Genomic DNA, 12,655 nt, shown 5'->3' with positions numbered 1-12,655 from the left:
AATACGCTTGAATCACATTTAACCGAGAATTTATTGCCTGGAAATACCGGTACCGGTACATTTTGCAAGTTGGGAACTTTGAATAACATAATCAGTATTGTAACTGGTTGTTCTCCTTGTAGTGGATCATGATCAAATATTAATTTAACAATTTGTAAATCTGCCACAAGAGTATTTCTGATGGTCCTACATTGCAGGAATAAAATTCAATCAAATCATTTCTGCTGGTGGTCTGCATAATATTGTAATATTTGAATATAAATACTGTATATAACTCTCATTTCATGTATGATCGCACTTTGAACTTGTATCCTCTGAATTAGTTTCTCAGAAAGTTTCAACTGAATAACTTGTTTTGAAATTAGTTGTATATGATGTACCGTAGTTTATTCTTGGCTTAATATTGATGCAACAACTCAAAAGTTGTCAACTGATTAATTCCGCTGGTCTAATATTGCAAAAATATAATCAACCAAATCAGTTATGTGGATATTCTATATAATGTTGTAATATTCGATTACATATATATAATCCTCCTTTCATGTATGACCCAACTTTGAAATAGTTTTTCCAGATAGTGGCTGGATTAGCATAATATTGAATTCCATCCATTTTTTTTCTATCAAATAAAGCGCAATTCTTTGTATCCTTCAAATCAATAGACAATTTTCAAACTCAAATTAATATTCTATTCACAATATAGTAAGTGAAGTTTGAGTTTAAATATTCATCCCTCTACATCCCTGATTGTAAAAATTTTACTATATTTTGGCTAATTAACACAAATACATTAGCTCCACTTCCTATCAATAGCACTGCTATAGGTATTTGAACTATTTGAAAATTTAATATTGCTGGAAGTTTCCTTTATATTTGATATATTCAATTACCTTTTGAGATTTTTGTTGTTTGATGAAAATGTTTAAATGGGTACACCCGTTCCACAGTACACCCCCTGTAGACACTAGAACTTAGATCTCTACAGACCCCAATTTGGTTTCAGAGTTCTATTTTTCATCCCTTGTTAATTAATGATATTAGTTATTTGGATATTTGATTACAAACCCCCTTCTTGTACTTTGAAAAATCCCTTTCAGTAGTCATTGATATTGATCTTCATATTCACATTGTGTTTTAATTGTTTTTCATGATCCAAAGTTAATCCTATCTTCGTAAATCCAATATTTTAATTTTTTTCATTTATATTCCTTTTCATTTACAATAATAATTATCCAAATACGCTCATTGGGTATAACTACCACAATTTGTTCTCCATATTAGTAATTCTCCAGACCCCTAGTAATTTTTTCTTAATATGCATGGATCAATGATCATATGAGCGTGATAACTAACTGAAATCATTAGCCCCTTGTAATTGTGCTTTTTACAATTATTCAAGTGTATAATACTCTATAATTAGCTGTTACACACATAGTCATCCAATACCTGTGAATCTTATGCATAACAGTGAATTTGGGGGGAGCTGACTTGGATGACCGTATGGTCGTATCGCTCCCTCCAGTCTTTACCATAAACAGTGTTTATTTATTTGTATTTATGCTTTCATATTCATATTTGTTTTGGTTGACGAATCAATAAATCTCTCTCTCGTATGCAGGTATGTTACAACCCAGTAAAATGATGTATTCGAACACTTACCGGTACTCATTACAAATGTCTGAATGTATTACTTAATGTGAGGGAGGTATATTGCTTGCTAGTTTGATTGTGAAAATTGGATAAAGGATTTAACTTATATTTTATTTATTGCTGGCCTGATCACTGATCTGCTGATGCAGACCGTAAAGTGCAAGATTGCAGCTGAAAATACGGTTACAAATGACAGCTTTTCTGTCATTGTGTTTGCTGTTTCAAAATTAGTTTTTGAAGCCGGTATCGAACTAATAGTAAAATACTTCCGTACTGGATATATATATATATATGCTGATATCCAATACTTCAATTTTGTTTCAGTGTTGGTATTTTACGTAAAGTTATACATTCTAATATTTTATTTTGTTGTGCCGATACACCTGCATCACTGTCAGACTGTATCAGGTTGGTTGGATGCAAAATATTAAGTTTGGACATGGAATATAATGGAGCATTCGAAGGGTCCAAATCAGAAATTCTAGAGAAGTTGTCGAGTGGAAGTGAATGTCCTCTTTGTCATCCAAAAACTGCGATTGTGCATTTGGGGAAGCATTTAGAAGTGATGCATTTAAATAATGCCATTTCATTTTCTAACGGTCAGTTGGCGAGTTTTATAAATTTTAATTTGTTTATAATACTGAACACCAACTAACTTATTTCCGTTTTTTTTCAGTGTTTATCTTGCCATGTCGCCGGAAGTGTTTTGCATTGTTTCGCAAAAGTGAGTCAGAAAAAAAAAGAAGTCATTTTCACTGTCCCTACTGCCCTAAAATGTATGGAAGAAGTGCTTATTTGAAAAGTCACTTATCTTCTCAAAGAGGTAATATATGTATATCAAATAGAATATTTCTATTTTCATTAGAATCAAATTTTGGTGATATATTCAGTAATAAGACTGGAGTTTGGTATAAGACCGGAGTTTGTGTTGAATTGCAAGTTACTTCAGAAATACATCCCTTATCTATTATAAAATTATTGACAATGTTATACACAGCCTGATAATGTTATTATATTTATAACCGTGAATTATTCATGTTGATATTTTGAATTGAGGGAAATGCTGTAGTTCAAAATTGGAATGTAATCAAAAAAGCGGCCTGAAAAGCGATGGATTCAAAAAAAGGAGATTACAAGAAAATACATTGTTTTCGGTCATACCGGAACAGTATGGTTATGCAAAAACAAAGAAGGAAATTGAATATGGTGATTGATTTATATTTGGCATTTGTTTTTCAAGTTGCTAGTTGAATAGTAATCAAGCTGTTATATTAGACTTCATACCAAGGGTGGGCAAACTACGGCCCGCGGGCAAGAACAATATAATCCGACCCGTGACGCTTTACTGAATTATATAAACAAAAAACTGTATCGAAGATTATATTCTTTACGTAACAGAATTTGTTTTGAGACGATAAATTATATTATAACCTAACAAGTATATAATTCACAATCATTCGTTTAATGGGCCTATAAATTGATTGTCATTAGACCAATGGAAATAGAACGCAAAAAGTTGATGCTGAGTGCAAATGGTTTAATGGTGCATAAAATATTCAAATGATCAGTCTTCGCACGTTGCTCGAAATATAACTAAAATCTGTGTGAAAAAATATGATTCATTGGCTATTCCCTCGGTTTTTAACTTTCCAAAAAACATGTGCAGCACGCCAATGACTTGCAGCCTTTGATTTTGGCCCACGAACAACAAAAGTTTACAGACGCTGGCTTTATATAACTAAAAAAGAATTACATATTTAAATGAGAATTGTGGGTTTTATACTATTTATGTGAAGGCTTCTCATTGTCAGTGTCATTGAAATAAGTTTGAGGCATGTCATTGTGGTAACATGACTGAATGTTTTGAAATTTATGTATTTTCAGATGCAAGTGCTATGTATCAATGCCGTATATGTGGAAAGTGTTTTGTCAACTTGATTTCGTTGAGAAATCATGGACAGATAGAACATAAAATTATACAAGTAAAACATCCATGCATATGTGTTGATTCCGCAAATGGAATCTACATGGTTGCTCAGTCAGCCGGTTTGCTGGCACCAATTCATGTTCAGAAGCATTTGAAACTTGGTGTCAGTAGGTGTTCTAATAGTAATTGTCTTCATGCAATGGAAAATTCGCAAAATCCCGGATTCGAGTGTGTCCATCTAGAGGCTGTAAATAATGCACAAATGGTAACAAGTACCGGCAACACTCTGCAAATTTCTGCACTATCATATTTGAGGCGAATAAATATGATAGGTGCAGAGAGGGAAGAGCTGTGCTTAAATTTGTTGAATGCTTGCAATGATAAATGTTGTCCCCTTGCTGTTCGTCTTGACTTCGCTAGTCTTGGGTATAAAGATAGACAAATATACTTTTCCGTTTTTGAGGAAACAGCGCAGTATTATTCGAAGTTAGGTCGAGTTCGAGTAACATTCGACCAAGATATTTGTCGCTGGTCTTGTGCATGTCCCATTTCTAATGAAACGAGGACATGCATTCACGAAATTTTATGCAAGTGGAATTTAGCATCGAATGATGCAGATCTGTTCAAGAAAACCAGGTATGAGTGATAAATATCAGGTGTTGGACATTTTGACCCTTCAATCTTATTTATGTTGATTTTTATTTCAGTATTCCCAGTACCCGAACAATTTCTGAGATGGATGTCCTTTCAATGAAGTATTTGATGTCTAAAAAAATACCTTTCGATCATTCGTCAAGAATGATAACGCATTTGAGTGAATTATCCCCACCTGATATTTTCTGTCCTCCTGAAAATCATTGCCCTCACTGCCAGGGTGATTTGATGATATTTGAAAGGAAAAAGGCAACAGTGTACAGTCTGGGTCAGAAGTGGAATGGTGAGATTACTACTAATACAGTGCTTGTAAAATTACTATTGTGAAGATTGTTCAACTATTTTCGTACTTTGCTTGATGACTCTGGTAATCAAAGTTTATGAATTTCATATTTTTTTTTTATCTCAGGAATTACCATAATGAATAAAAAATGTGTGTCATGTGGATTGATTGTTAGATTCCAAGAGTACCAAAGTGGATTTCATAACTTCAATAATAGAACGATTCTTTCATTAAAGCTATGTGTCTATTTGATGAAAGGAGTGGAAGTAGGTTTTCTATTTTGTTTTATCAACTGTTATTTTAATTGCCCATAGTCCTTACTTGTGAGTAAACCTTGTGTATAGGGTGCCATCCATTTTGCCAACCTTTTCCATTTATTTACCGGTTGCATACCTAAAAAATATCTAATATACTGCTGTGTGTCTTAGATGTCAGTCATGTTATTGTCCTGAAAAAAGTTGTGATATTATGATCATGATTACTCCTATGAATTCCCATACAAAATGATAATAAAATTATACTTATAATTAGATTGATAATTAACTGAGATAATTACTTAAATAGATACAATTTAATAGAATCTTAATCATGTAAAAGTGCCACAAATTAATTTTATTTACATTTGTTCGTAGATGCATAACATAAAACAGTGAATTGCAAAAAATTCCAGATCTGATAATTTGCAACTATATTATCCACTAGAGATGTACCACATCAATTGCTTCATAATATATATTTCCAGATGCCAAATGTTTTTCGTATTCAAGGGTAATGAGAAATCTTTTTCCATTTCCAGAATCACATATCTGTTGGTACTAGTCTAAGGACATTGTTCGATGACTCTGTGGAAGAAACAACAATAAGAAATGGTTTTTATCACTTTTGTGCATTACTCGATATTGATTATGATTTCGTATGTTACAAATGTGGATCTAATCCCAAGGTGTTGATTGGAGACGGCAATTGGAAGAACACATGTGTCCGAGAAGGTAACTCACACTCTTAATTGCACCAGGCATTGAATCACAATAGTAGATGTAACCTTTGTATTTTACATTACTATCTACCCCCTCGCACTATAATAAACTTGCCACACATGTATTTTGCTATGCATTTTTGTTTGTTTATGCTATCGTGCAATGTTATGCTGTAATTTGATTCTAACAATAGGAAATCAACATACGGACATATGGTATATAGAAGCACCATTCTTTAGCCTAACCATGTAAATATGATTGCACTATGACAGTGCAATATGCATTTAAATAAAGGGCATTGAATAAGGCATTAAAAATCATAGCAAAAAAAATTGGACAAATGATTAGATAAGTCTGCATTGCGAAAGTTAGAAATTTCGGCACCTTTTTAGATTTTGGCTCAATGTTATTCATTGATTATAAAACTTTGAGGCTAAAAATAAATGTTATTTTAGCAAAAACTCCACAAAGTTCTATCCCCCAAGGGGATGAAGTTGACTGCCAAAGATCCTGGTCAAACTATCAAATGGAGATTCTGGGGCGTGGAATTTATGGTATGATTTGTATTTGTTTTTTTTATACTCATGATATTATAGCAATAAGCTTGTATTCAGGATCACAATGTAATCCATGGAAAAATGAGATTGGATATGATACAATAGTACCATGGATTGGCGAAAAATCAAGAGGCGTAGTCCTCAACACTGAATATAAAAAGGGTGTTTTGGTTGAAGCCCCTGATAAAAAAAAAGAATCAGATGGAACCGTCACCCATGAAGAAATCATGAACATACTTCATGACAAAGCAAATGTGAGTATAGCTAATGGAGTAGGATGAATGTGATATTAGTAAGAAGTATATTATGGATATGTACTGGGCTGGGGATAAGATGAGCTGAGTGAAGCAAAATGATAGGATCAATTGTAAATATATTGCGTTTTAGTAGATTTGAGATATGCACAATTTGTTGTTTATCATTTGTTGTTTCCTGAAGTGTAGTTTCAGGAGTGTAGAAAAAGAAAAAAAATTGTTGGGACTTTCAGAGCCTTGCGAAACTGAAGGACCTGTGTTGTAGAATTGGATTGAGTGATGGAGGAAATAAAGAACAGATCATAAACAGATTGCATGAATCAGTACTTTTTAAAGATATACATCCGAAAATGTACAAGGTCATGAAGAAATGTGGTGGTACAATTTTGTCTTGAAATATTTATATCATATTTTTTATATTTCAGAAGAAATATTATGAACAAGGGCGGAAATCTATGACATATTGAGCTCCTTTTGTGAAGTTTAGTATACATGAATGTGCATAACTGGCCATATGATAAAGTGTCAGGTTTCAGAATGCCCTTGTAACACTTGCGTACTCATATTTTGTACCAACAATATGCCTGAAGATATATCTTTCTACTCCTAGGTGGCATCGTTCATTTTAGATGTCCACATGGCGTGTGTGTGTATATGAAATACACTCTTCGACAGGAATCGGCAAGGGACCATGTCGATGGATTATTGTCATTTATACAACGTCCAAATGTATACATTTCGGATATTGCATCACAGGTAGTTTTCAGTGAGAGGTTACAAATCGGAATGTTTATTTCTCAATTCAGAAATCCAATCTCTCAATATTTGAAGATGGATTTTAAAATTCTCAGTATCAATGTTTAGAACTTGAAATTATATTATGAAGCATAGAGTGTGAAAGTTTATGTTGGTTTATCTTAGTTGCAATAACATATGGATCAGAAGTATTGATTCTTTCAGGTTGCTCATCATGGTGAAAATCGCCTCCCAGACATGTTTGAGCCATATAAAGGCATGCTATACGAGTGGAGCAAAAAAAATTTATTACTACAAAAGGAGGGCTTGTTAAAAAAAGTAGAAATAGACCCAGATGCAAATCCTGAAAAGTATTACAGCCTACTCGACAGGTTTCATACTAAATCTAAAAAGAAAGGACCTGAAAGGTCATTTCGAGATCTTCGGAATTGCATGCTTGACGTAAACTCAAGTGTAGCAGAACAGCAAAATGCTGTAATGGCCCGAGACAGGTAAATTAGGAATGAGACAAAACATTTTTATTGGCTTTGGTCAGGGGTGAGCCCATTTATTCGGCACGCGAGCGAGGTATCAGAAACAAGATCATTCTCCTTCAGATAAGAAGTTTCAAACTCTGAATTATCTGATGAAACTAGGTGTTCATTTAATGTTTTTATCTACATATGCTTGTCAATCTCTGTTCTCAGTTATGAACTTGTTTAAGTCTCGTAACAGGAGTAGCCTGAGGGATGAAACCCGTAGTTTGTGTATTTCTTTGAAAATTACAAAATATAAACCCAATGTAAAAATGTCTATTAGCGGTAATGCAGCAGTAGAAGTGTCACTGATATAGAATAAAAAAGGTTTTCAAATCTATTTGTCGGACTGATATTTTCCAGAATAGTGAGTCTGTCTGTATATGTTTGAGTGGTTTATTATTTAACAAAGCATTGCTTTTAATTTTGGTCGGCACAAGGCAGAATTTTGCAGTTAAAATTTAGCAGATTTTGTCGAAAAAGGTTTCCGACCCCTGGCTTACGTAAATGTTTCTGAAAATATGATTCTGTGAATTGCTGTAATCTTAATATAGTTATGATTTTTAATGTCATTTTGATTACTTCACAGGTACTCTCTTTGCAACATGGATACTATCAATTTCATATTTATGAGTCGATTGATTATGCACCTCCAGAATGTGAGGATAAATAAAACTATCATGAATGTAATGGAAAAAACATGTGGTGGTGTGACGATTGATGCAAGAGGAATTGCGATCCCACTCCCTCAAGGTTAACCATAAAAAATGACATGACAGTTGCTAGATTGAGGAAATTTTAGTGATAATTTTTTATATACAGGGTGTCCAAAAAATTTCGCCCGATTTTATAGTAATAACAATTTAAAATTTCTTTGTCTTTGTTGTTCTCATTTATCATACAATGAATTTTATTTTTTATGAAATTTTTATTTATTATTAATATGAACTTGAGGCAAAATTTTTTGGACACCCTGTATATATATTTTTCATCTTGGCATGTACCGTATTTGATCCAATTTTGATTCATAATTTTTTAATATATATTTTCATATCCCAAATTATTTCTGGTTCAAAAAGTTCTTAGCATGTATTTGATTAAATTTTGATTTTAGTTCTCTGTGAGGAAAGGAGAAAATTCTTGAATGTTGTTTGATGTGCATAAAATACACATAAAATGCATGTTTCTTTATAAATATATTTTGATTGTTTACAGACCGGCGTCTGCTTCGTACTCCTGATCACCAACTTTCTTCACAAAATGCCATAGTAATTGCTTTTTGTTTATTTTTTCATTGAATTTTATGTAAGTCATAACACTGACTAAAATTCATTGTCAGTAGTTTATTTTGTCTGTTATAAAATTACAATTGATGTTGAAATAAATGCTCCATTGCACTATTTTCTTACTTGTACATTTGGTTCATTACTTGTCAATATGAATTTTAGGTAGCTGAAGTTTTACTAGAGAAGTGTGAGGAGGAATTGATGAAAGACGACATTCTGGGAAACTCTACAAAATTAGAAATTAAAAAGTAAAATTATTAAGTTTTATATTTTATCAAATTTTTTCACCATCATTCATATATCAAATTTGCCTTAGGGTTACAAAGTTAGCAAATTTCCTCATTCAATGTGGCAACTGTCCCCGTTAATTGACATACAGTTTTGATTCATAGGAATTTTAATTGTTATTAGAAAAATACCCTCGAATGCAGAAACTATGTGGTTGCTTATCAAGAAAGACGAAGATGATTTACCTGAAATCATAATTGCAACGCATGCTCAACGAAAAATCTGGCTGAAAGGATTTACCTCCTTGAAACCCCACCGTTGGATTATGGATGAAGTAAGTAATTTCATTTGCACTTGAATATATCAATGAAGAAAATTTTAATGGGCTAGCGCTTTGCCCCAAATGTTATGTATTTGACAAATTTCATCTTTCTTGCTGAATATAATAAATAGCTTATACTAATTGATGACTGTAAAACAAATCTGAATTCTTACAAATCAAAAGATAAGCATTTGCTATGTAGACTCCATGGGTTCGTATGATTTTACTAAAATAAAAAAATTTTCTCGTTATAGGCAATCGAAATATATTTATCAATATTGGCGGCAAGATGCACAAAGAAAGTCTACATATTAGACTCCTTTTTGACCAAAAATATATTGGAAAGAAACAGACCTGTTCTTTCCCGTCAATTACTTTCGAAGGTCTGTTTCTTTTCTTTTGAAAAATTTTGGTAGATAAAATAGAGCTAATCAACGAAGTTGCAGTATTTGATGTATGTTTGAGCTCTTTTGTGATGAAGGTTTTTGCTCATAAATATCCCATATTTGTAAATGATCCTTGTTTATTTTCAGATATCATTCTCGGCCTATGAAATTATTGTCGGAATATGGAACGTGGATGATAATCATTGGAAACTTTTGGTATTGCCATCTTCGCTTTTCATTCTCTTGATTATCTACTTGAAAGTTATTTGAAATTTTTTTGTTAGGTGATCAACATTACTGGGCGGATATTATATTTAGTGGATCCGGTCGGTAGCAACCTAGAAGAAAGCCAAGATGCTGAAAGGAGCGTTAGGTATAATAAATTTTCAAACAATAGGACAGATTTGATTACAGTAATTTATGTTTGCCATTATTTACCCCGATTTTCTTATTTCAAGTGAATTCCTGCAGTTAAGAGAGGGTGAGGGAATTAAGGAGTCAATAACATGTTTCAAAAGTGGAAAAATTAAACATCCAATACAAACTGATGGTTCCAGCTGCGGGGTATTTGTCATGAAGGTGAGGTTATAGAAAATTTTGAGCCATTTTCAATAGGTATATTATAATTCATAATATTAAATGTTTTGTTCAGATTGCAGAGAGCTTACTGCTTAATAGTTTTGATAGAGTTACTTTTCAGTCGACATTAGAAGATATTAAAAGATACAGGTTACAAATAGCTGAAGAGATCTTGGAAATGTCAGGTATTGAAATATACGATTAGTCTCAGATGCATGAAATTGATGGTGGAGGAAGCAAGCCTCAACTGACTGCAGTGGTTCTCAACCTTTTTTCGTTCATGGTCGATTTTTGTTGCAAGGGGAAAACTACAAGAAAAATCAAGATGTTTGTTTGAAAATGGACACTTTCACTTAAATATTCAGAATGAAAGTTTAAGCCATAGCAGAAAGCAGCCTAAAATCAAAGCAATATTGACATAAATTAAACTAGCAATTATCATTAGCTCTGTGGCCAGCAGTGGCCCACTGGTTGAGAACCGTTGGTCTAGTGTGAACTTGTGTGTTCATTCTATTTATATTTACCTCAATGTTCTTAGATATGATCGATGTGTGCAGCATGTGTGGCACTGCGACGCCTCATGGAACTTGGGTTTGTTCTCACATTTATTTTTTAAAATTACATTATAAATTAATATTTGTCAGTGGCGTATCTAGGGTATGGCGCCAATGGGCTTAGTTTGGAGAGGGTCGCAAGAAGGGTGGAAATTTGGTGCTCCAGAAGTATGTGCACCAGGTTATAATTTTATTTCAATTTTCCTTATTTTAGTCCTATAACTCGGTGACTAGGAAAGTGACTCCCGTAGTAATTGTACCTAAAAGTATGGCTTAATCTCAAACTGGAAATACTGAAACTCGTATTTTTACGTAAATAATAACGTATCTCAACTCGATAACTTAGATATATGAGGAATTCCTTCTACTGATTTTATTTATACTTTCGAAGGTTATTTTATCAATATATAACACTTTGAAGTTAGATGTACTAAAATATATTTAGGCGCACTGCTAGGTATATTATCTGAAAGACACGTCTGTAATCCCGAGATTCTGTATACGAATCTTTGGGGTAAAATAGTTTGGGAGCCCTGGTAGTATCTGAATTTGTCCAGATGAAGGGCTGCACTTAGTAATGTCTACCTGATGGCAATATCGTGAGTTAGCTTTTGTATTCATTCCTGCACTGCTCCAGTGCCTGGAATCATTTCATCATGTTGCTTGTTGTGATGGTATCCTAAATGAGTGGGCTCCTATTATGTTTTTGATAAAAATTTCACACACATTTGTTTGACAGCTTGGTTGTGATGCATGCGATCGCTGGTTCCATTCAGAATGCCTAAAATACTCGAAGAAGGAGGCGAGGGTGAAAATAAAAAAATCATGGAGATGCCCGCTATGCTTATTAAGCAGTGCTTAATTAAATCAACAACCATGCCATGCCAAAAAGAACAGCATGGTTTTAGGGGTAGTGGGACCCCTGGTATACCAAAAGGCGGATGAGCTGGAGCAATCCAGCCAACGGCATCCACAAGTAATTTACCTCTTTGGGTAGTGGGACCCTTGGTATACCAAAAGGCGGATGAGCTGGATTTTATCCGGCCAACGGCATCCACACGTACCTCTTTGGGTAGTGGGACCCTTGGTTTACCAGAAGGCGGACGAGCTGAACTTTGTTCAGCCAACGGCATCCACAGCAGTTTCTTTACTAAGCATTGGCGATCTGCCTATCCATGCTTGGGTTTCTTCTGTTTAAAAAGAGATCCAACTCAAAGGCTGGAACCTTGCCGTGGTGAGTTGGCTTCTCACAAATACCAGCCGGCAGAATTAGATGATAAATTTTTTTTGCGAGCGATAAATTCCTACTGGTTGCCATATCTAGATATTTATATTCCTCACCACATTCATTGTCTTTTTACTGTAGCGTTAACTGGTGCCTATTAATTACTTTGCTGTAACCTACTTCACAATGGCTGAAATTTGAATAGGGGTGGTAACTTTTTTGTGTCTCTGAGGCCAGGCCAGCGTGATTATTTTATTTTAAATATTTACTTATAATTGAAAAAAATATGCCCCGGGTCATAAGATTTGGGCTATGTGCAGATGTCGGTAATACACATCTCATGAACATCACACATAAAGTACTGCTCTGGTGTACCAGGCAAAACTCAGTGAAATAAGTTATATTGTTGCGATTGTTAATTTGTTCAGAGAATATGTGTTGTTGTATAATTAATTTTAAATAACTGAAACTTAGTACATTATAGATCTGGTTATGATATTGT

The 12,655-nt window shown here is 33.7% G+C and overlaps 2 protein-coding genes across 2 annotated transcripts; both read left to right on the top strand.

Moving 5' to 3' along the window:
• Positions 1–1,989: 1,989 nt before the first annotated feature.
• On the top strand, positions 1,990–8,941 carry LOC144411704 (uncharacterized). The gene is made up of 10 exons (XM_078111863.1): positions 1,990–2,249; positions 2,327–2,473; positions 2,707–2,856; positions 3,535–4,213; positions 4,285–4,514; positions 4,641–4,780; positions 5,311–5,503; positions 5,947–6,045; positions 6,106–6,302; positions 8,163–8,941. Exons 1-10 carry the CDS (start codon positions 2,090–2,092, stop codon positions 8,244–8,246), a joined length of 2,079 nt encoding a protein of 692 aa, XP_077967989.1. The 5' UTR covers positions 1,990–2,089; the 3' UTR covers positions 8,247–8,941.
• LOC144422080 (uncharacterized) lies at positions 6,403–8,132 on the top strand. The gene is made up of 2 exons (XM_078111864.1): positions 6,403–7,058; positions 7,263–8,132. Exons 1-2 carry the CDS (start codon positions 6,957–6,959, stop codon positions 7,551–7,553), a joined length of 393 nt encoding a protein of 130 aa, XP_077967990.1. The 5' UTR covers positions 6,403–6,956; the 3' UTR covers positions 7,554–8,132.
• Positions 8,942–12,655: the final 3,714 nt, after the last annotated feature.

The sequence above is a fragment of the Styela clava genome, chromosome 4 (genome assembly GCF_964204865.1).
Source record: "Styela clava chromosome 4, kaStyClav1.hap1.2, whole genome shotgun sequence".
In the NCBI taxonomy this organism is placed as follows: Eukaryota; Metazoa; Chordata; class Ascidiacea; order Stolidobranchia; family Styelidae; genus Styela; species Styela clava.
The sequence above is the reverse complement of the archived record's forward strand: the minus strand, read 5'-3'. Positions and strand labels throughout refer to the sequence as shown.

Bases quoted from the DNA above. Each gene is read 5' to 3' on its own strand.
- LOC144411704 (XM_078111863.1), top strand. From the start codon at position 2,090: ATGGAATATAATGGAGCATTCGAAGGGTCCAAATCAGAAATTCTAGAG. The intron at 6,046-6,105 runs GTATGATTTGTA...GCTTGTATTCAG, and splicing joins TCTGGGGCGTGGAATTTATG to GATCACAATGTAATCCATGG. The intron at 6,303-8,162 runs GTGAGTATAGCT...ATTACTTCACAG, and splicing joins TACTTCATGACAAAGCAAAT to GTACTCTCTTTGCAACATGG.
- LOC144422080 (XM_078111864.1), top strand. From the start codon at position 6,957: ATGAAATACACTCTTCGACAGGAATCGGCAAGGGACCATGTCGATGGA. The intron at 7,059-7,262 runs GTAGTTTTCAGT...TGATTCTTTCAG, and splicing joins TTTCGGATATTGCATCACAG to GTTGCTCATCATGGTGAAAA.